A 23,383-nucleotide genomic window follows, 5' to 3' on the forward strand; every position below is an offset into this window, starting at 1 on the left:
CAGAATGAAGTCTTGGAGTGGCCCCAAAATTATAAAGTATTTTGTTTTTCCCCCTCTCCCTAAGATACTTAGAAAGCAATGCAAAAATGCTAACTGCATGATGAGTTGATTTGAAAGATTCTCACCTGTTGTTTGCTTTAGTAGTTCTAAACCATTTAGTAATGCCTGATCTACATTTTGTTTTCTGAGTAGGATGTCCTCTTGCAGAACCTAAAACACAGGTACCATTTTTATGTGGGGGAAAAAATTTAAATAACAATTAGCTTTGGTTAATCTTAGAGAACTCTGTGTTTCATAGAGATTTAAGTAAACACCTCCCATTTTCAACTAGTCATTCCTGTTCCCCTGTCTCCCCCTCCTCTTTAAGCCATCCTGGCCCATGTCTCATGTTCAGCTACCCTAATTCACACAGTCTCCTTTTCAGAAAATGGCCTATGTGAAGATATTGGACTACTAGTTAATTATGGGTCTTTGTATACAACCCTAAAACAACAAAGGAACAGTGAAAAATCTGGCTATTGAATAAACACAATCTTTTCCGAAAGTGACTTCATCAGAAGTAATCTGTATACACAGGCAAAGTCTTTTTTGAGTATAGCAATTCACCTAAATCATAAGAACATAAAATAATACAGAAATAAGGAAGACTGAGAAAACAATGACAACTGAAATGAAAAAAATAACATAAATAAAAATACCCGAAGTTCAGACTGCTGCTTCCAAAGCCCCTCAGTGCTGTAATCCTGGACTGAGAGCTTGCTCAGTTTGTCATGCACTTCATTCAGCCAATTCATCAGCTCAACTTCATCTTCCCCAAAAATCTTAGCATTACATAAGGCCTGCTGGAGGAGTTCAGACCTGCTGTGACTTTTCTCTTGAATCTCAATGTACCACACTTGAGAGGAGTCTAATTTATTTTGCACCATATCTTTATCCTCCCTGGAGCTCAAAACCTTTAAGGACTGGCCAGTGCTAACAGCCTGGTGTAAATGTTTATTGTGATGGATGATGTCATCTTCTAAGGCCTAAAATAAAGTTTAAAAAAAAAAAAGAGAGAAACAAAAAGGATGGACAAATAAAAATGAAAACATAAACAGAACGGAAGAATGACATTTGAAATGGGCTGTTTGCAATCATGCATAACACAACAGTATGTAACTCAAATTTATGACATAATACCACAGAGGAGATGGAAAACTGAACCTTGCTAATGAGCAATGGGTATCTTACTTTGTGCTGTGCAATTTGTTCCTCAAGTTTAGACGCCTGGGTTCCTATGGGCTCGCAATTCGCCAGCCTCTTTTCTATGGTTGTAAGCCACTCATTCAATGGTTCTAGGGCTTCATGAAATTGCTGTGCTACCACCGAAATACCTTCCAACTGACGATTCCTATACAAGTGCCAAGACAGATGCCAGTTAGGGACGAAGAATGTGTGAAATATTCAACAAAAATCTTTACTCATGCTCTTGCATTCGAAATCGTTTTTGTGGAAAACATCTAGAAGGTTAAAGTTAAGATCTCTCACATTTAAAGGACATGCTAAAATAGTTCTCTCACTAAATAAAATTAAAAGTGAACCACAGACCAATCCCAAGTACCTAAATCTTACGAAACTCTTGAGAAATTTGGTTATAATACTTACAATAATAATAGCCGGGTAATAGTAATACCAAATGTTATAGTAACAATAGCAGCAATAATAATGACAATAAAAATAACAATTTATTGAACACATAATCTGCATCAAGCCCTGTTCTAAGTGTTTTATATATTAATTAACTTCTATCAGAGCACCAGCTACTGCAATTGCCTTAATCAACTGGTCAAAATTGGATTCAAATTTTGAAGACCTCCTATAGCTACCCCCCATGGACTGAATAGGGATTCCTACTAACGCTGTGTGCCAGGTATCTTCTCTACACCCCCCTCACCCCAAGTACAGTGTCAGGTATATTTCCCAAAAGGAACAGTTAATATTTACGGATTAAAATATCATGAAAGAAGAAAAATATTCTTCAGACTTTTACTTGTTTGAAATACACTTATATAATTTGAAATGCTTCTAGAAAACCCATTGCTTCCTCAGTTAAAAAAGGTACCGTGAAAGTGAAAACCTACTTCCCTTGGGGTCAGTTTTCGCCTAGGGCAAGAGATTGGGCCGCTTTCTATACTGAGAACCTGACTCAGTATCAAATCCTGGGACCAAGAGTTGCTGTCATAACTTTTTATCATGTTTGATTCTTAAGGAGTCACATGATTTAAGAAATTCACTTTCTATGGACACCAAAGGAATTCTAGAAAATTGGCACATGCTAGTGAATACAATTTCTGTATCATTTTATCACAAACTACATATTCCTATAGGTCTTAAAACTTTCAGATGAAATACATTTGATGTTTAAAAAATGAATAAAATGACAATAATATTTTTGACTTCTGAATTATTACTACATTCAAACATCCAATCATCTAGAATCGTGAAAATAAATTATTTTGCCACTAAGTTTAGTTTACCTTGATTTAAATTGTGTGTGACTTTATTAAACTGTGTAGGAATCATAATATGACCACTACCCTTCCACTTAATACCATTGCGAGGAAGGTTTAGGACAAGAAAGCCATTGTGGTAGTAAAGCAGGGATCTAGACATTCATTCATTTATTTTTTACAAAGTACCTAGAGTATGTCCCACGGCAGCCAGGGCACAATGTCCTAGGCATTACACAGAAGGAATAATCTCCTGACACATACTAAAGGTCATGGAGCTTTTAGCCTCCTTAGGAGCATCTTACTCTATGGTCCTACAACTATAATTAATTCTATTCCGATATTCAAGATTAGACAAATCCTTCTCTTCACCATTGTAGTTCCAAAGAAGGTAGCAATTTATGGAAATAATCATTCTGTTCAGTGGTTCATCTATTTTCAACTCAACCAGTCTATGTGGCTATGGTGACACTTCAGTGTAGCTACTACTCAACACTGGTCAATGTGATGCCAACATGGAGAATGAAAAAATGTAATTAAAAAACAGTTTGACTGCATGCCCTGCAGACCATGCTCCAGACCTCTTAGCCTTCACAAACACCACAGCACCCTTCCATCTACTTCGTTTCTTAGCTAACTCCTACTCCTTTAAAACACAGCTTAACTGTCATTTCCCTCCCCCCAGACTCGGTTTTTCCTTTATACGCTTCCACAACACCCTACGTTTTTGCTCTGAAACCTCACATTTGTCTTTACTTTCCAATGGCTATAAAACTCTACTAGACTGTACCCTGAGGACCAAGACGATCTGTCCAGCTCACCTCTATGACCCAAGGCCTTGCTCTGTGCCTGATGCACAGCAGGCGGGCAGTTACTATGTCATAAATAAATTACTCCTGAGGGAATCATTTTTCTTAAAATAAAGAGCTGAAATTATTTGGTGACTCCAAGACATTACCATTAGAGGAACGAAGAGAGAGGCCCCACGGCCCCTGCTCCCTGTTCACGTACATGGTAAACATAGGAAAATGACGGTTTGAAGAAAAGCATTATCAAAATGCAAACATTCAGCAGGAAAGCCTTTGCTGCTGGAAGTATCTAAGTTACCTCGTTTCAGCTTCATTAAGCAATGCCTCCCATCTACTATCCAAGAGACTCAGCTGTTTCAAAATCTTCACTTTATCCGCAGGTTCTGCTGCTGCAGCAATTTTTTCTCCTTCTCGTTTGATGACGTCCACAGTGGATCTGCGGTCGTCCAACAATCTTTGGAGAAGCTTGAGACAGAACATTCAATACCGAAAGCAAAAGGGGTGGGGCGGGGGGGGGGAGTAGAGGAATAATTGTGTTAACTAATGGAAAACGCAGTCTAAGTACTTTTCATACATGACAAAAAATACGTATTTTGTATGGATTCACATAAAAAAGAAGTAGGATTTTAAAAATAACTCATTTTGTTTAGTGATTCATTGCTATTGTGTCAGACACTGTGATTGGGGCTTTTCATAGCAGATAAAACTAATATTGATAAGGCCATTAAGCCCATTCATTATTAATTTTTTTAATATAAAATAATGGGGTGGAAGGTGCCGCTGAAGGATAACTGCACTGTACTGGAAGTACAAAATCCCCTTTATTGTAACGAAATGGTAACCCCCTAAACCTTCAATGATCACCTGTCCTACTGAGACAAGATTATTATAAATCATTACTGTTCTCAACACCTTTCCCCATGTTAAACAAACCATTATAGACAGGGGAGCTGAGACTCAGACCAAGTTCACAAGCTAGTGAGGCTCAAACTCGAGGCCCCTGCCTCTCTTTACTAGGTGGAACTACTTCCTAAAATCCTTCATGAGGCTGGAAACTCAAAAAGAGCCTCAGAATATCATCTCCAAAAGGAACAGAGGGAGGGTGGAATAAGTCAGAAATCCCCAAAGCTGGCTAAATAAGACTAGCATTTCAGGATTTAGCAGCAGAAAAAAAATCCAATTTAATTCTAAGCAAATATTTCAAAAAAGCCTTGGATGGAATGTTTGACAGTAGCCAGAACTCAGGATTACCTTGCTCTAATCTAATCAAAACGATTCTTTCATGAGTAAGTGCTAAGCACAGGGACTATGTTAATAACAGAGAGGAAGGCACAGGTATATGAAATGCTAAATACTTCTTCACTGCTTCCTTAATCTGATCCTGACTGATAGTTAAGGATTAAAGAAATGCAGTTACCTCGAGGTAAGAAGCTAAAAGAGTATCCTTCACTTTCATTTTGGGACCACCAAATCAGGTGGTAAGAGGAACATGTTTAAAAAGAAGGGGAAGACATGCCAACTCTCTTGATACAGGTTACACTCATTGTAAAATCAAGGTACAACAGGTGATTTAGGCAGTAAAGAGAACTAATTAAATGGATTACTTCTGATAAACTTTAATAGCAAAGCCTCTAGCAATTAAGAAAGCAAAACCAACAAATACGTTCTGTTGGCTAAACATAGGTCATTGACTTTGGGAGAATAACAAAGGTCTAAATTCAATACTGAACGGTAGCAGTTATATTATTATATATATTATATTATACTTATTAAATATACATTACTTTGTTACATATTATATATTACGTATATATTATTTAAAAATTATGCAAATGCAATGTGTTTCCTGTTATATTTCTATAATCCTTATCTCTAAATCTGTTTCTCACAGGTTAATTCCCAATACCCTAGAGTCTTCAAAGAATTTTTAGAGAGAGTACTGAATGTCAAAACTAAATTAAACCTCTTGATCCATTCCCTTCTTTTTAAAGTTCCACACAGGAAAAATCTTACCAACGTGCTGTGTGCTAGGCCCCTCCCATATGCCATTTCAAGTCATGGCTGACAAATTGTCTGAAAATGTCACTAAATGCTTCCTAACTGACCACCGCCATCAGGAGCACAAAATTTTTTTTCTATGTTATCATCCCTCTAACAAGTGGGTCTTTCTTTCCTACTTGGTCTTGTATTAGTAGTGTCAAAAGACACAACAGCATATTCCTTAGCATATACAAATCAAATATTTGCTTCTTCAGCACAGGCTGAGCCACAAGAAACCGCCTGTATTTAACCTATAAATAAGGAGTGAGAAATACAGGCCTCCAGTCAGGGAATGAGTGAGTCACAGGGATGAAAGGCACAGCATAGGGAATATAGTCGATGGTGCTGTAAGGCGTCGTATGGTGACCGATAGCAGTCACGCTTGTAGGGAACGTGGCATAACATAGAGATTGTTGAATCACACTATATTGTACACCTGAAACTTATGTAACTTTGTGTGTCAACTATACTTTTAAAAAAAAGCCAATTTCATATAGATCGATCTAACATATAATGGAATGGTATTTCTGCCAAAGTCACCTTTTCAGTGAGTGAGGTTTTCCTTGACTACCCTATTGGAAACTGCACACACACACACACACACACACACAACTCCACCCCAGCACTTCCTGTCCTCCTTCCTTTCTCTGGCACTTCCTAATTCTTCTTTATTTATCACTTGATAACTTATCACAATTTACTTACTTCTACTGTCTCCCCCTCTTCCTCCCTGCCCACTAAACCTTAAAGTCAATAAGGAACATTCATCTTTTCTATTTAGTGACTATCTCCAGCACCTGAAACAATGTCGGACCCCTGGCAGATGTTCAGTAAATGCTTGTTGAATGACTGAAAAATAACGTCTAGAGCATCAATAACCAGTCAACTAGAATATTCTGTTAATACAAAGAGAGTCACGAGGAAAATTTTTACTCTCATTACGGTTTGACATGAAACACAACACAAAAGTATCGCTGACTTACCTTCTGCTCTTGTATCTGGGCCTTCACCACTTTGAACTCGGCTGACGGGGGCTTCTGATTGGCCATCAGCTCCTCGGTGTCCACCATCCAGCTGAGCAGGGACTCCAGGGCATCCTGGAACCGCCCACAGTGCAGCAGGGCCTCCTGCAGCTGGGCTGCTCGCTGAGCCACCTGCAAAGTTGCAGTTGCATCAACTTGTTTACTTGTTTCCTAAAAAGTGAAATTTGCCCACCAGCCACTACTTTTCACGCTCATCTTCCCATCTGGGCACAAATTTTCTTTTCCTTTTCACTTAAAATCCGCCCAAAGCATTGACAATGGGCAGGACTGTGGTGGAAAAGAGTCAAAGGCTAGCAATCAAGCCAAGAAGAAAAGGTTTCCATCCCAAACAGTAATGTAAAAGATGAAATCGTTGAGATTTTGGAAATACCAAATACATTTATGGTTAGCCATGAATAATTCAAGTATTATAAGGTTACTGAAACAATGCCTAATTCATTTTTATCAGTATCCTTTTGATTCATTTTTTATTTCCTACTGATGAATATTTTAAGACTAAGCTAAAAAAAAAAAACTACTATAGTAGAGAGAAACAGATTTATATTTTGCTAAGCAAAATACCTGTAAAGTATCCGATTAAATTCTGCTAGCTCCAAGTCCTAGAGTCCTTTTTTGACAAACCAGGGCCTTTGTATTCTAGTAAATGGAGTCTCTGTGTTCTACAGAGAGATATCCTATTGCCCTTCTCACAGATCTTTTTCTTCAGGACTGAAAAAGTAGTTGGCAAGATATTTCAAGTACCATATAATACATTTACACCTGACACTATATTCCAGCTGTGTTTGAAGGGCACTACAATACAAATCAGACTTTAAAGAATGATAAATGTACTTTTGAGATCTGGCAACAATTGCTTAAGATTTCAAAGCAGAGAAAACTACGAGAACAAAAACCACCACCACCAGATGAGCACTGCCATCCCATAACAATGTTCTGATCATTTACATCATGTGAAGGGCTGCCATTGTGTTTCAGCATTATCTCCTTAAGGTATCAGAGAATTATTCTCCAGGGTTTTCCCTCATGGACATTTAGAAAGAGGTGGGATCTACATCTCGTAAGTAAAATATTTAGAGTTAAGAGTCTATAGCGAGGGTGGTAAAACCTTTAGTCCAAGGCTGACAAAGAGACACAGTTGCTTTCACCTGCACAGGGTGACCTATTATACGGTGTAAATTAGTTGCCAACATTTGAAAATTAGGTTTCACCGAAAAAGTGAGATGCGCAGTTCCTTTGAAAGTAAGTAGACTAGGGTATCAGCTTCCGGGGCACCTGGGTGGCTCAGATGGCTAAGCATCTGTCTTCTGCTCAGGTCATGATCCCGGGGTCCTGGGATCGAGCCCCGCATTGGGCTTCCTGCTGAGCGGGGAGCCTGCTTCTCCCTCTCCCACTGCCTGCCGCTTCCCCTGGTGTGTGTGCTCCCTCAACACAAGGTCATGGATCATGGGCCCCCTGCCATCACACTGGCACTACTGTGTCTCTCTCAAAGTCAAGAGAATGCCAGGCAGAGTCCTATTTCACTCAGCTCACTTCTGTCATTATGCTGCCCACTGACCACCTGCAGGCATCTGAGTTTGGGCCATCCAGTTTACAGCAATATAAAAAGGCAGGCACGCGTAGGGAAGTTTAGCTACTAGAAATATAATTAGTTGTCACAACAAATGCTAGAGAATAAATAATTGACAGAAATAATAACAAAGGGGATGGAGAAACTACCTTCTTGTTGAGAGTCTTCCAGCGTGCATTGACATCGTCCAGGTCATGCTCCAAACCCTGTGTGCTGGTGCTTTTAGCAGCACTCTGAATAAGGCCTTGACCTAACCAGTTTACATCTTGCTGCTTAACCTGCAAAGGTTCAATCTCTTCCTTTTGGAATACCTGTGGTTGGAAGAGCAATAATTTATACAAATTATCTAACCACCACCAAATACAAACATTTGTTCAATTATCAGGTATCCAGTATTACAGGTAAACATAACTTTTGTTATCTCATCATATGTCACAGCTACCTTATGAATAACTGTAAGAATAAACTAAGTATAAATTTATAATATTATCAAAATCACCCAGGAATTTTAAAGAATGATATTCTAAGTACCTTTAATCAGATTACCTATAAAACCAAGAAAAGAGTTTATCTGTCCTCTCTCTATTGCTTCATTAGCATAAAACTAGATATTTTCTATCATTCCAATTTAACTCTAGTGGAAAAGGTACGAAAAACGCCAAGGAGCAAAATGATAAGATGGGCCCGAGAAAAGCCTTACTGGGCAAGGAGCTTTATGAGCTCCTCTAGTGATACCTGCTGTTAGCAGGCAACTGCTGAAGTTTGAGACTCAAATTGGAAATGAAGGTCAAGAACAAAGTGCTGAGGGGAGCCAAGAGGCCAATCTATAGCTTGCCAGCAAGGCCAAAATACAGAGCTAGGAAAAGAGAAGGGATGTCGGCAGGCACTGCAATAGAATGGGTCCCTACCCACCCAGCCCCCTCAATGCCTATCAAGATGCCGACAGCCTTGCAAGAGCACAGAGCCCTCACCCCTCGGACGTGCTCACACATTTCATGTCGCCAGCACAGCAAGTCTGGTTACTCTCTGGTCACTGCCTTCACTGCCAGCCATTTGCCAGAACTCTCCCTCCGACTCTCAGTCCCATCCAATTTACGGTCCCCAAATGCCTGTAACTGGCAAAAAATCTCATGCGCTAGAGTAAAATGCCAGTTCCACGAAAGCAGAAATTTCGTTTCCTGATAGTGGTTCTATGTCCTGGAGCTACTACAGTACCTAGCATGTAATACGTACCCCATAATTATTTGCCGGATGAGTATCAGTACAGAAAAATTATATTTCCGTCATGGCGTGGATGACATTAACCCCGCAAAGGGATTATACTGATAGTACATCAACTCTTTCATAGAGATACAAATGTTTTAAATATAGGGCCTAAGAGATGCCATAAAGAAAATTAATTTAACAAAGGAAGGAAAGTCTCAGCTAGATATTAAGACAAGACAAGGTTTGGGGTTTGAGTCATTATACTACAGGGCACTATATAATATATCAATAGTCCAAGTAAATGAACAATTAACAGAATATATGAAAACATTAAAAAGGCAAATAACAAAATAGTACTTAAAAAATTACAGACACCCTATGGGAAGTAATTTTTAAAGATGTAGAGGCTACAAGAGAAAGTCTTCAGACTCTGGCCTGAGGCATGGCACTCAAGATAGTCCTGTGCTATTGCATGAATGAGTAAATTTAGAAATAGCAAACAAATAAATGATCATTTCCCTTAAAAGTCTCCTCTCAGCTAAAAGCCCAAGTTTCTTCTTCTACATAAAATCCTTACAATTTCCACACTGGCTCATTGTTTCTATATAACAGTACTATAAATTATAACAGTCAATTACACATAACCAAAGAAATAAGAACTCAAATCACTGAGAAAAAAAAAATTAGCTTTCATAATTTTTTAAAATGTATTAAAGTTACCTAGTAAGTCAATATAAAGTTGCAGCAAGGTGGTGAAAGTAGAATTTGGTACTACCATTCTACTTCTTTTCTTTACCACTTCCAGGAACTAACAGCTATGGATATGTTTTACTACTTACAGAAAAGAAGGGGGAATGGTAAGAAAGCTGCTACTTCATAATTCCAGGAACTTGCCAGGGAAAAATTCTACTCTCCCTCTCAGATAACGTTCAGGACAAAAAATTTAATATAATGTTCTAGTAAATTGCCTTCACCTCTGATCTAAAGAAATTAATTTTAGCGTTGCATACCAAAGTAGGTCTGGGTGAGTCTGTGGTAATTTTCTGAAGTGCTACAAAAAAATATGCTATGGGTTAAAATAGAGAACTACTGAAGACTCTATATATTCCTAAGGGTTTAATTGCTTTCTAACAAATAAACTGCAAAATCCTTTACATTAAAAAAAGGTGCTTTTAAGCTTTTAACCTAGTATGCCATTTAACATGTGCTCCAGGAAAGGGTAACGATGACTGGAGCAATTTTTTCGTAGGCTGGAAAGAGGACCTTTTTTGATACTGTCTAAATTCCTTATCTCTCAGTGGTAACAAATACCTCGGAAGAGAGGCTTTCCCCCTGATCTAACCCATAAACACACAAGCACAAAGCTTAAAATAAAATAAGATTACCTCTGAGGCAAAGTTTACCAGAAGAGCTTAGTAAAAATACCAAAATAGCTGAACTTCAATCTGAGTGGGAAGAAAATAATTACAGGCTTGACAAACAACCCTTACTTAGGACAAGGCTGCACCCTTTACTTTCTTACCTCATTCACCGCTCACAAGTTAGGAGCTGTAACGACTGCAAAACACAGCACAACTTCTCTACTTCCACATTCAGAGCTACTGAGAGAAGATTTCCAGCACGTTTAAAATGTCCTTAATTTGAGAAGACTACTTCGCAGACCACAATATAATACTGTGTGTTTGTACCTCCGTGACCAGGCCTGTTCAACCTTAATAAATCCAAAATAACTCCCCTCACGTGGCAGTGTCTTAAACCACAATTTGTGGGAAAGCCTAATAATGTTAACATGAACTCCCAGGGGAAGCATTCTAAATGCAGGGAAACGGCCACCACCTGCACAATCAACAGGACTCTAAACAGCAGGGCATACTCATTCTTCTAAAAAAAACGGTCCCTAATTAATTTGTTATAATGACCAACTTATCAACACCTGGAACCTTGTAGGGTACTCGGCAAACCCCCGAAATAAAAGACTGGATCTGAGCATTATTAGAAACACTAGTGATCACTTTAAAACAGACCTATAAACTACTCGCACTGCAGAGTTTCACATTCCCGTTAATTACCTGAACTGACTGAAAGCCATTATAGACTGGGTCCAATATTCCTGCCTGGGCCCTTGCTTTTCGGGGAGCTGCTTGCTTTCTTACTGGTATGAATTTCGGGGAACACTTCCTGTGGACCACCTCCATCTCCTGGGCAGAAACGGGCACCTCCACTTCCTCTTTAGATGCTACGTTGGATTCTTCTGGATCATATGGTGTCAACAGTGTCACGTTTTTCACTAAACTGGTACTACCACAACCTGCATCATTTCCCTCCAGATCTGAGAGAGAGAGATGTAAAACCTCAGAAGAATCTTTCACCAGTTCCCTACTTTGTGCTGTGATCTGAGAACCTCCTGGTCCATATGTTTTCCCTTCGTCTCCAGGCTTAGAAATACACTGGTTTTCTCCATCTCTTGGCATAATTAAGAGATCACACTTAACAGTGCTTTCTTTCAAATCATTCTGCCAGCAATAATTTTCACCAAGGATTTCCCTTTGACCACTGACACATTTTGTTTCCTCTAGTGGAGAAACATCATGTAAAATCATTCTGAAATTTTCATCAGGGTGGGCACTTCTACATGAAAGCAATGGGATTTTCTGTTCACTAATGGAATAAACAGAAAAGAATGGTCTGTATTGCTCTGCTATATGGATATCTTCAGCAGAAGACAAGCTTCTAATTCGTGACTGGTCTCCAGTTAAAATGCCCTGTTTTTCTTCCCTCTCTGCTGGAGGGCTACATAACCCAGAGTCATCCTCCTCCGACGTTAGAGAATTAGTACCCCATCTGCACTTGCTGGCCTTGGTAACAGCATCTGACATATCAGTAGGTTCAACAAAAGAGCTTTCACTTTTGTTTGCATAATCCATAAAATTGGCTGGGACAAACATTCGCCATGACCGTCTATGTTCTTTCTTCTCTGCATGGGATTTGGCTTTGGGTAATCCTGTGGTTCGAATGATATCACTATTTAACTTGAGCGCATCAAAGATCATCTTTTCATCTAGTTTGTTAGCTTCACGACCTCTCAGCTCAAATACACTGGAAGAAGCAAGGGCACCATTAGAGCATAAAGAACTAACATCCAGTGTTCTGTGACTGTAGGGTAAAGTCCGATCTGTAAAATGCCTGGAAGACAGGCTACCCTTTGAACCAGAGTCTATCTGTTCATTTAGTCTAACAGTGTCATAGATTGACCGCTGTGGGACGTAACAGTCTTCGATATTTAGGTCCTCCTCTTCTTCACCTTTCCCTACACATGGGGGATTCTGACGTAAACAGTCTGGTCTGCTGAGTGGCTTCCCCATTTTGTAGACAGTTAAAACAAATATTGCAGCTCTTGTCAAAGAAAATAAGAAAGAAGGTAAAGCATCTTTCAAAAAAGTATACTTCTGACCAGAGCTATAAAGTGTCCTCAGCATAAAGACATATGCTCAAATAATACAGGTCGTGATCTATGAGGTGTTTATAAGGTCATCAGCATCATCAGTGCATCACTCTAAATGCAACTATCCTTTCACCTGGTTGTTTTTAAATGATTCTAAAAAATAAAGTGCATCAAGAACACAGAACAGAAATCTCCTTCCTCCCCCTTCCCCAGTCCCCCAAGTTCCCAATCACACACTCCAAAACACAGAAAACAAAACAAAACAAACACACACTTAACAGTGGCTCAAACAATCAAAACATTCCATTGTCAGTCCATTTCCCTTTTTAGTCTAATTTTGCATCTGAGATTTCCAGGTTAAAATTTCCAAATGAGCCAGCATTTTTAACAGGCTGAATGTCAATATCGGTAGAACTCTGTTTAACTGTAATCCACTTAAGGATGGCTTGCAAAACTCCCATCTCCTTTATAAATAAACCATGCTTCAGAAACTTAAAAGACAAACACAGGGACCACGTATTGTTCAGATCAAGGCACAAAACAGAGCTTCAGAGAAAAATAAGTTGTCTAACGCTGTTAAGAAAGTTAAAATCTTCTTTTACTTTTTTTGGGTGTAGCTATAAATAATCTTGATTCAAAAGGCAGTTTTTCTTCCCATATTAAGCTTCTTCGAGGCTACCCAAAGGAAAAAAAAAAAAATAGACTTTTGGACAGCCAAGCCAGGACAATCCAGCAACCGTTTAAAGTAAACAGTTAGAAAGCACGGTGTACTATAATCTCCCCTTAAAAAAAAAAAAGTCATTTCCAAAGAGTCTTATCTGATCTTCCTTAAGGCTTATTCCACCTGAGGAAACTGCAGCAAAGAAGAGCTCCGGGTTTCCTCTAAGGCACAAGCAGCACAATTCACATTCAGCTGAAAACCGAGACTACTCTAGCCTTTGAAACTGACCAACTGTGGCCGCGGTTTGGCTTTCATTTCAGCTACAGCTGGAGAGAGGCAGAGGTGGCCGGTGGGGGAGGCAGAGAAGGAACTCCAGCAGGGAGGTCCTGCGCTGTCCCCAGCTCCTCTGGGCAGTGTGGTCCCCGGCAGGCATCCTCCCGAGCCAGGGCCCTTCCAGCAACGCCCTCTCTCTTCAGGCAGCAGCCGCTCTGTCCCTTTGCCGAGCCGCGCTCTGGACAGGCTGCTCTATGCTCTATCACTTCGCTGCTACGCCCTCCTGCGACTTAACTTCGCAGTCATCGTTTTCTTTGACTCCTGGCCTCCTCTCGGGAGCAGGCGAGCTGTTTCAGGGGGAGGTACCTCGAGGCCGGGAGGCTGCAATGCAACAGCTTGGTGGAGACATCAGCGCACCTCAGACCCAGTGCCGGAACTGGGGAGAGGGGCCGCTCGGGTTCAGAGAGCCCCGAAATCCCACCAACTACGTAGTTCAAAATGGGGAGTGATCTGAAGGGCTTGCAGAGGCAGAACCTGACACCAGGGACTCCCTGAAGAAAGCCTTTTGTGAACGCCCGTCACCGTGCTCATTTGAATATTAAATGGAGGGGAAAAGGGCTAGACAGGTCCCTACCCTTCAGTTGAAACCACACCCTCAAACCACACCTCATGCGCTGCAGTTGCAGACTCTGTTTCAGTAGCATTTGCGATGCAAAGTTCGGATCACTTTGAGTCCAGTGTTGAGTCATTCCTTTTTAAAGCCCAAGTTTAAGTCTAACTGTTCTCCAGAGTAAATTATTCCTGTGGGCACAGCCCTGAGCACCGCTGACATGAATATCAGTAGTTACTAATAACCACACAGGTCCCTGGAACTTAATGCAAGGCCCAGGCAAAGATCAAGGGCAGCCAGTGACTCTGGATATTTAATAAACAAAATCACATCTGCAGATTGTTATCTATACTGAACACTCTTTAAAAACACTGTTTGAAAATAAATTCAGCAAGACAAACCTAAACCTTTGCGGGAAAAATTAGTAGTAGTATTTAAATAAATAAAATCTATCCATTCTTTATTTTACAAAATAAGCAACACTAACAGAGTAGCAGAGTTACGAATAAAGGCAGATTTTTTTTCTCAATCTCACAAAATAATCATTTGAACATAAATAAAACTGTGTTGACCCGAAGAAGGCAGTTCTAGTAAAAAAAAAAAAATAACCTTATATACATTCTCTGGTAATTTTAGAGAAAAGATGTAGCAGGGAACTTTTGTACTTTTAATGAGAAAACATTATTCCAAAATTATTTTTATAAACTCAAGAATTGAATCTTAAAAAAAAAACCTATCTCTAACCAGAACTCTATAGGTAATAACACCCATTCAACAATCATTTGATGCAATTCAGTATGTGGCCATCATTAAGTTGGGAAAAGAAAAAAATATGTATCTATATATAGCCATCTATAAAGAAAAATATGTATAAAAATATCTATCAGTATCAGAGTATCAATGCCCAATTTTCATAGTCAAGTAGTGAACTATTTCAACAAGCCCTTGATCCTATGGTACTTGAGCACAGAGGCTGTTCTGAGGTGCTAGTAATAAGAAAAAGAAAAAAGTGCACACAGTTACCATGTTTGAACAGTAGACTGGGCACTAGGCTGAGGATTATGACAGACCAAGGGTTTTACTCCCAACTGCCCCTATCCTGATATGTAAGACTGGAAAGCTACTTATTCATGGCAATATTAATATTCAAGTTTCCACGCAATGTGGATGAGTACTTTTCCCTAAACATCCTGAGATCCTCGGGCGCCTGGGTGGCTCAGTTGGTTAAGCGACTGCCTTCGGCTCAGGTCATGATCCTGGAGTCCCAGGATCGAGTCCCGCATCGAGTCCCGCATCGGGCTCCCTGCTCGGCAGGGAGTCTGCTTCTCCCTCTGACCCTCCTCCCTCTCATGCTCTCTGTCTCTCATTCTCTCTGTCTCAAATAAATAAATAAAATCTTTAAAAAAAAAAAAAAAAAATCCTGAGATCCTCATAGAACTTTTCATAAGAATGGCCCTAAAAAAAAAAAAAAAAAGAATGGCCCTAATTCACCTTAGACTCTAACTTTGAATCATTATCACAATATTTTTTGGCTTTATATAAAGCTAAGAAGAGCAATGTGTAACTTTCACATTTGAGGTAGATAGTGCGTTTTTAAACTACATATATAATTCACTCATAAATTCAAGCATTCATCAAAAAAAGTACTATCTACCAAACACCACAGTAAGCACTGGCAAAACACAGGTGCACGGAGATTCAGCACCACTGTCCTTATACAACTTACAGTACAGTGGAGAATACGGGTGAGAAAATGGGCAAAATACACAGTCTGGAAGTAAGGAGTGTTATGGAAAAATGCCCTCTGGTGATTCTGTTTAAGTATATGCCATTTATTTAATAACTGAATTCCTGTTTTATTAAGCTAATTCCAACTAATTCTACAAATGATAATCCTAATAATTTTGATTCAAGTTAAAATATGAACTATTATTAATATACTGGTATCTATGACAATTATATACATACACACATAACTATGTATACATGTATGTATATATATCTTTGTTACTTAAAACCACATTCCAGGGGTGCCTGGGTGGCTCAGTCAGTTAAGCATCCAACTCTTGATTTCCATTCAGGTCATAGTCTCAGAGTTTTGAGATAGAACCCGGCATCTGGCTCCATGCTGGATAGGGAGCCTCTTTAAGATTCTCTCTCTCCCTCTCCCTCTGCCCCGCCCCACCCTCGGGGGAAAAAAAAAAAAATCACACTCCAAAGGTGTATCTGGATAACTAAAGAACTCTTACATTTTTAGAGCAAAACTAGACTGGTTTATCTTTTCCTCACAAATTTGATTTACACACCTACTTTAAATGTTATAGTCTCTAATGTTAATAAAATTAAGATATATAATACATATCTTATAAAGATAGATATAAAGATATATTAAACTGTTAAATATTAATCATTATATCTAGACCTCTCACATTTTCATAATACACAATGAATAAAATGAGCAAAGTTTTTCTGAAAAATAGTCAACACTATTATTTCATACATACAGAAATCATAATGTTAAATGTTCCCAAAATGTGACTTTACTTACTTTATGTTGCCTACTAGATATTCTTTAGCTAAAGTGTCTTCTAAAGGCAGATGATTTTGGAAAAGTACACAAATTCTAACTGCATAATAGCAAAATAGTACCACTTTCTCGTTTTCTATTTCTAAAGTGAAATTAAGTCATTGAAAAATAAAGTTCTCAAAAAATCTTATCACTAAGTCCAACAATCCATTTCATAGAAAAGTTAAAGGCTAATTTTGCCAACTGAAACATGGAGTTTTTAGGGCTGAAAGATTGGTAATACTAAGAAATTCAATGTGCAGTAAGTGGAGAATGTGTGAATAAATGCAACATTAGCCATGAAAACTGACAAAAGTATTTTCCTGGGCCAACAGCTAGCTACTGAAATTTGATCAGAAGTCAAACAAGAGATACATGATACATGGTTTGTTGGGTTTTTGTTTTTGTTTTTGCTGTGATACAAAAATAAGCCTTCAGAGCAACAATTTCTGTTCTTTCTAAAACAGATAGACCATTAGATAATGAAAACTGAAAGAATCCCATGTTTTTAGTTTCCAAACTAATAAACATGTTCACATAAATAACTAAAGGATTTTCGAGGATATTTATCAGATGAATATGCAATAGCTATTTATTTTAATAGGAATAGTTTATATTCAAAAGAAAGTAGGATAGGAGAACCTACCAAAAAGCAAACAAGTTCAGAAACACTTAACAGACTTACTGTCTGATCTTGATGGGAATTTATCTTGGTGTGAATGTTAGGTTATAGTTTTAACAGGCACTTATTATTTTTCCTGTAAGTTACTACAATACTATTTTTCCTCTGTCTTCAATACAGTTTTCAGATGACAGCGGATAAAAAATACTCTGGTGTAACAGAAAGTGATTCTATATATAACACTGTTAATTGAAATATATGCACATGTGCATATATAACTTCTAAAAGTTAAAGTTTTTTTTTAAAGCCATCCAGCAAGCAAAAACCAATGTATCTGTTAATGATCTCATTCAACGTCCTTCAGAAAACAAAAAACCAAAAAAAAAAAAAAAACTGAAAACACTTTTCATACTAAAACACTACTAAAAGAAATAAAGTAGTCTTGAAATTAAAGCAATTAAAGGTAAGTGAGCAACAGGATACATAAGCGCAAGACATTTTCTCAGGGTATCCTTGTTCCTGGACAGCTCCAAAAGCTTTTCAGTTTACAATCACAGCATTTACCTCTCTGAGACATTATTTAATGAATGATTACAGACCCAGGCAACCATTTAAAAACATTTACAGGTCAAATTTTCTTAACAAGAAACCAATGTATAATTTCATAACCACAAAACAAATTCTCTCTCTCACATACACAGACACACCCACACCTTTAAGCCACTTTCCACATTAATAAATTACGTAGATCACCTTTTATGTAAGGGAGGTCTATGATAATGACAGTAGATGCTATAAGTTTGGCACTTTGGGGGATCCCTTTAAAATGGTGATATAGTTTTATCCCATTAACAACAACAACAAAAAAGAGAGAGAGAGAGAGAAAGAAAAGAAAAAAAATCCCCCTACCCATATAAAATCTCTGGCTAAAACTGCCCTCATAACAACCTACTTTAATTCCCAATCTTAAATAAAGCAATAGAAGAGAGGACCACACAGCATAAAGAGTGACTGCGTTCCTTAGCAAAAGCAGAAAGAGAACCCACATTGCCCAAGTTCCCTTTAGATGACCCTTACAGGATAGTAGATCCTTGCGTTTGATGTAGGAAAGAGGGCACCCATGTTCTGCTAGTTTTTGTGAGTGAGAATATGAGGCATTAACAATACTGCACAGCAGATCAGCTCCAACTCTTTGTAGCTTGGTGTGGTGGTCTCTGCTTGGGTGGGACTTCTCTCTTGCCCAGCGTGTATGATATTCTTTCTCCTAAATTCTTAAATGCCACATTGATACTAGCTGATTAAATGATGTGACCTTCCCATAAGGCCCATGCATCACATTGTGGTTTCTACAGTGAACATATTTTCATTTTTAAAAATACCAGAGGAAGATATTGTGCAACTGCCTTGCTAATCTAGTCACATTAACAGAAATCCAATCAAGTAAGTAAGATTTTTTTTTCCCCCTCTTCTACAACAGCTTTATTTCATTTCCTCCTGTTCTCAACAAAAAAAGGGAACAATTCACCATGGGCCTCTATATAACAACATGGGCACACTTAAAACCCATTATGTTAAAGCATTCTGTGGACAGTTCAGTTTTATCTTTAAAAATATGGTGACATTACAGAGGTTGTTTTAGGATCATTTCATAAATATCGTAGGAAGGTATTTGGAAAGTGATTTATTTCAGCAATACTATTTACAAATAGGGCTCCAACTGCCTGGTTTCTGCAGCCCCATGATCCCTGGCATTTTAGCTCACCCACTATTCACATGAAGACACCTGGGTTAAACAATGCCTTCACCTGGACCAAAGAACATGTATCACAGTGTATGAGGCAGGTGTTCTGGTCTTTGTCTATGGTTTTGGTTTGGCCTAAACATTTTCTGCTCTACGTAATTCTATTTCAATTTTGAAAATAAAATCAGTTTAGAGAGACTTTGTACTGGTGATACGTTATTTGTGGGGACAAACTGAATTACAATTTGGGGCAGCAACAGAGTGGCCAGAAATAAAGAGTAAACAGGTTCTGAGGCAAGCCTTTTTACCATGGCCTAGATAGAGGCGGGAAGGGTATATATTTAGCTAGGATGTGACTGTATATGTTCATTAAAACATCAAGTTTCTTTGATCTTCACTGAAATTAAATCAATTCAATATGGTGATAGCGATTACTTTGTGATGATCAGAAGATCTGACTGGCTGTTGATGACATCACAGGAACTGCTGGGACATGTTCCTTGTATAGAGCTGGTTACATGTGTCTTTGATAAATAAAAATGTGGAAATATTAATATTACTTAATAATGTAGCTTAGATTTGAAGATAATGTTAAGCTAGTAATCTTAATAGAAAACACCTTAACAGAAAACACCTTAATAGAAAACACCTCCCACTTCATACGTTTTAGTTAGTGACTAATATTTAGAAGTCAGAAAACATATGGTAAACAGAACTCATACAATCAAATAATTTAAAAACTTTAAGCTAACACAAAAGGTAATACCAATCTATTTTCAAAAACTTGGAACAGCTTTCACAGACAGTGAATTAGGACATTTGGTTCAAAATAGCATTTGCTTTTAATCATTATGTTTGGGTTGGTATCTTAAACATGAATTAATTTTGAACTTTCAAGGATATTAACTGCTATTTCTTAGGTTAATTTTTAGAAAAAAAAAAAAAAACGGAAGCAGAGAAGTCTGTTTTACCTAATTTATACAATCCATTCCACTCCCAATGAATATAAGGCACCCCCTACCAAGTAACTGGGTAATACCTACTAAGTTTCAGTCCTACTCTGAATTTTATATTATGAAAAATTATTATAAGATTCTATCCACGATATTAGGTTAAACTAAAGCTACCTGATAATGTCAAACTGGATTACATTGCAAAGTCTATAATAAAAACAGACCCAGTACTTCAGTGCTCCTTCTGTTTTATTTTTAGAAATTATAAAAATAGCTTTTTAGCAGACTATTATTATTATATTAATAATACAGATTATTCTACTTAAAAAAATTTTTCAATCTTCCCAAAATACTATGTTAAAACTAATGTCCAACAAAAAACAAATTAAGATCTGAGTTGTACACAAACTGATTTGCCACTTGAGTCAAGAGAGACTCACTCAGACAATGACAAGTTTGGTTCTGTGTCAGCAGCAGAGGGGGTGGTAGTCAACCCCATCGCCATCAACATTACAGCATCTCCACACCAGTTTCCAAGGCAATTCCACACACATTTATCTCGTTTTTCTCATAGCAGCCAGTTTTATGGAACACTTACATTAGGTGGGTATTGCTAGTTTTTGGACTGAAATGAACAACGGCTAGTTACTTAGGCCACCCAAATTTGGCTACAGCAGAGATGTTTTAAAATTTCCCAGAGAAAATAACCAGATGTACATCATGAGGCATCAAGTTGACACAAAACACTGCATTATTTCTACCAAAACATCCAAGCTGTGACACTTACTACCTGTGTGACCTTGGGCAAGTCACCTAACCCCTGGCTCTCAGCTTCCTTACACTAAGATGGAGATAATAATAGCATCCATGTCTCAGGACTGTTAACAGGATTAAGACAGAGTTTACAGTAATGCTTGACACACAGTAAGCCCTCAATAAATATTAATTGTTGTAACTGTTTTTTTTAGAACATACACACACAAATAAATAGAATTAGTGATTGTGTATGCTACCATCTTTATTTCCCATAATAACATTCTTGTTATTTTTTCCCCTCTGGTCCTGGAATATATTAAATGCAGACGATTTGTCCACTTGGAAACTTTTATTTTAGTCACTGGGTCTCAAGACCCTGAAGTTATGTCAAGATGTTCTTCATTACTAAATTTCATTAAAATAATCAACTCCCTCCAAAGTAATCAGAAAAGAGACAACGCAGCATGCTAAGTGGTTTATTTGAGAAGAAATGACCACTTTATTTCTCTCCACAATCAAATAAAACAAGCTCTGTAACCATTAATGGTAATGATGCTTTAGTGCTTTTGAGTTTGCAAAAACACATTCAATGCAATGGTGAGAGAGCTCCTCCTACCTTGCTTTTTCTTACTTTCAAAAGAACTCTCTATATAGAGAGCCACATTTTTCATCGTACCCATGCCTGGGAACACAAAGAGGGAGGCATCTACAAGCAGCAGTACCAATATTATTACTCTGGCCCATTTTCTTACAAGTGGTTGGAGTAGTTTTTTTTCTACACAAATTCACAGAAAATCCAGAGAAATGATAAAAAGTTTCACAAAGGCACTGAACATGCTTCAATTTCACTAGGACAAAGGCAGCTTGATTACTGTCATTTAAGCATTCAAATTTTGTTGGGGTTCTACAGAAAACCCCAGACACTCACTCATCAAGCTCTCCCCAAGACTCTGAGGCAGCCAGGGCCACAGAACTTTGTTTTTCTACTAGCGAATTCTCTTGTGTGAAATCGTGATTTTACAAACCAGAAACTGGAAAGTCTGACAGGCTAATTAAGGAAGTAAAGTCAACACTATGGTAGCAGCCTTTGTGAAAATTCATTAAGGGAAACCTCCCTAAAATGGGGCTGGGAAGTTCAGCAGGGGGAGCTCTCATGCCAGACCACTCAGTCCTCAACTGACATCCAACAGGAAGAGGCAGAGCTCGCGTGTGGATACTACGTCATTGCCATGCAGACAGGAGGAAGAGAGGCTTACCTCCTCCTCCCTAAACCCCCACAACAGTCCAGCTGATAAGAGACGGTCACAACTCAGCCACTGAGAAGTCACTATCCTCTCAAATCCCAGTGTACTCCAATGGACGTTTTCTTTATAACAGCCTTCCCCAGCGTCTAGCTTTCCTCTATCAAAGGATGTTCCTCTCTTCTGTTCAGACTTGCCTATGGTTTTGCCCTAGCTTGCCTGTCCCACGCTGCAATTCTCAAATAAACCCAACTTTTGCTGGCAAAATAACTGGCAGTTTTACTTTTTAAGGTTAACACTTCCTTCACCTTCAAAAATCAGTATCTATACAGAATCACAGATTTTTTAAGCCCTGAAGGAACTGGGCCTTAAAGGCATTTTTTTTTTTTTTGCCTCTCATTTTTAAAAAAATTTTTTTTATAAACAACAAATAACCATAATAGTAATAAGAAAAAGAAGTTATTTTTCAAAACTCAGTCACCTAAATAATGTTATTAAAGATGAGCAAAGGAAATACTATGTCAAATATAACAGCACAGAATTTGCTAGTGCGTCTGACTCATATTCATTTCTCATGGGAAACAATTGATAGTTTTGCAAATGCTACTTTTATCTGGTCTTATTTTAGTCTCTATGTGCAAATGGTGGGACTTACTGTCATACCGGTCCCTACTGCAACGTAAAACATACCTCATGAATAGAACAAGACCCATGCCAACCCCAAAGATTCGTATCAATCCCATGCACCAAATTCTTGATAGTTAGGACCCCCTCCGTGCAGGGTTGAACCTGTCTTTGTCCATTGCGGAGATGCAACTTCTGCCCTTACTATCATAAATGAGGTCAAATCCAGTGACACTGAACGTGGCCCACCATTTTTATCTAATATTCCCTTTATTAAGCCTCACTCCACGCTATGAAGTGGCAGACATTTCTGGCACTGAGGAACTTGCAGTCCAATCAAAAATATTTTATTCCTAATCCTCTGGAGCATGAGCCCAAGATCTGTGTTTAAAAAACCAGGATTACGACATGGAACTCCACTCTGCCTTTAAAAATATGAACTTTTGGAAGAAAAAGTTTACAAAAGAAATTAAATTAAGAAGGATAAGAAGACTATAAAAAGGAAAAGACTATAATTCACCATTTAAATAACATGCTGGGAGACAAACATGAAGAGAACAAGCTTTTTATGCTATAGACTGGCCTCTGCCCTAGAGTTTAAAACATGGCTCTGCTCACTTCAGATGTCAATTGTGAATGACATCAGAAATAGACCCTACAATGTTAGTTTCAGGCTCACCTACAACTTTTCAAGCACCCTTTGACCTCTTGGTATTATCTCAGGTCTTATCCTCTGAGGG

The 23,383-nt window shown here is 38.3% G+C and overlaps 1 protein-coding gene across 7 annotated transcripts in view; it reads right to left on the reverse strand.

Moving 5' to 3' along the window:
- The window catches only part of DST (dystonin), a 362,599-nt gene that overhangs the window by 71,099 nt on the left and 268,117 nt on the right, over nt 1-23,383 (reverse strand). For all 7 annotated transcript variants that reach the window (XM_081828451.1, XM_081828446.1, XM_081828452.1 and 4 more), the window contains 6 exons: nt 8,098-8,259; nt 6,322-6,492; nt 3,597-3,763; nt 1,231-1,390; nt 699-1,025; nt 126-210 (listed from right to left, as the gene is read on the reverse strand). In XM_081828451.1, coding sequence (XP_081684577.1) covers nt 126-210; nt 699-1,025; nt 1,231-1,390; nt 3,597-3,763; nt 6,322-6,492; nt 8,098-8,259 — 1,072 coding nt within the window. The remainder of the gene's footprint in view (nt 1-125; nt 211-698; nt 1,026-1,230; nt 1,391-3,596; nt 3,764-6,321; nt 6,493-8,097; nt 8,260-23,383) is intronic.

The sequence above is a fragment of the Leptonychotes weddellii genome, chromosome 8, assembly GCF_054177405.1.
Source record: "Leptonychotes weddellii isolate Sample4059 chromosome 8, ASM5417740v2, whole genome shotgun sequence".
In the NCBI taxonomy this organism is placed as follows: Eukaryota; Metazoa; Chordata; class Mammalia; order Carnivora; family Phocidae; genus Leptonychotes; species Leptonychotes weddellii.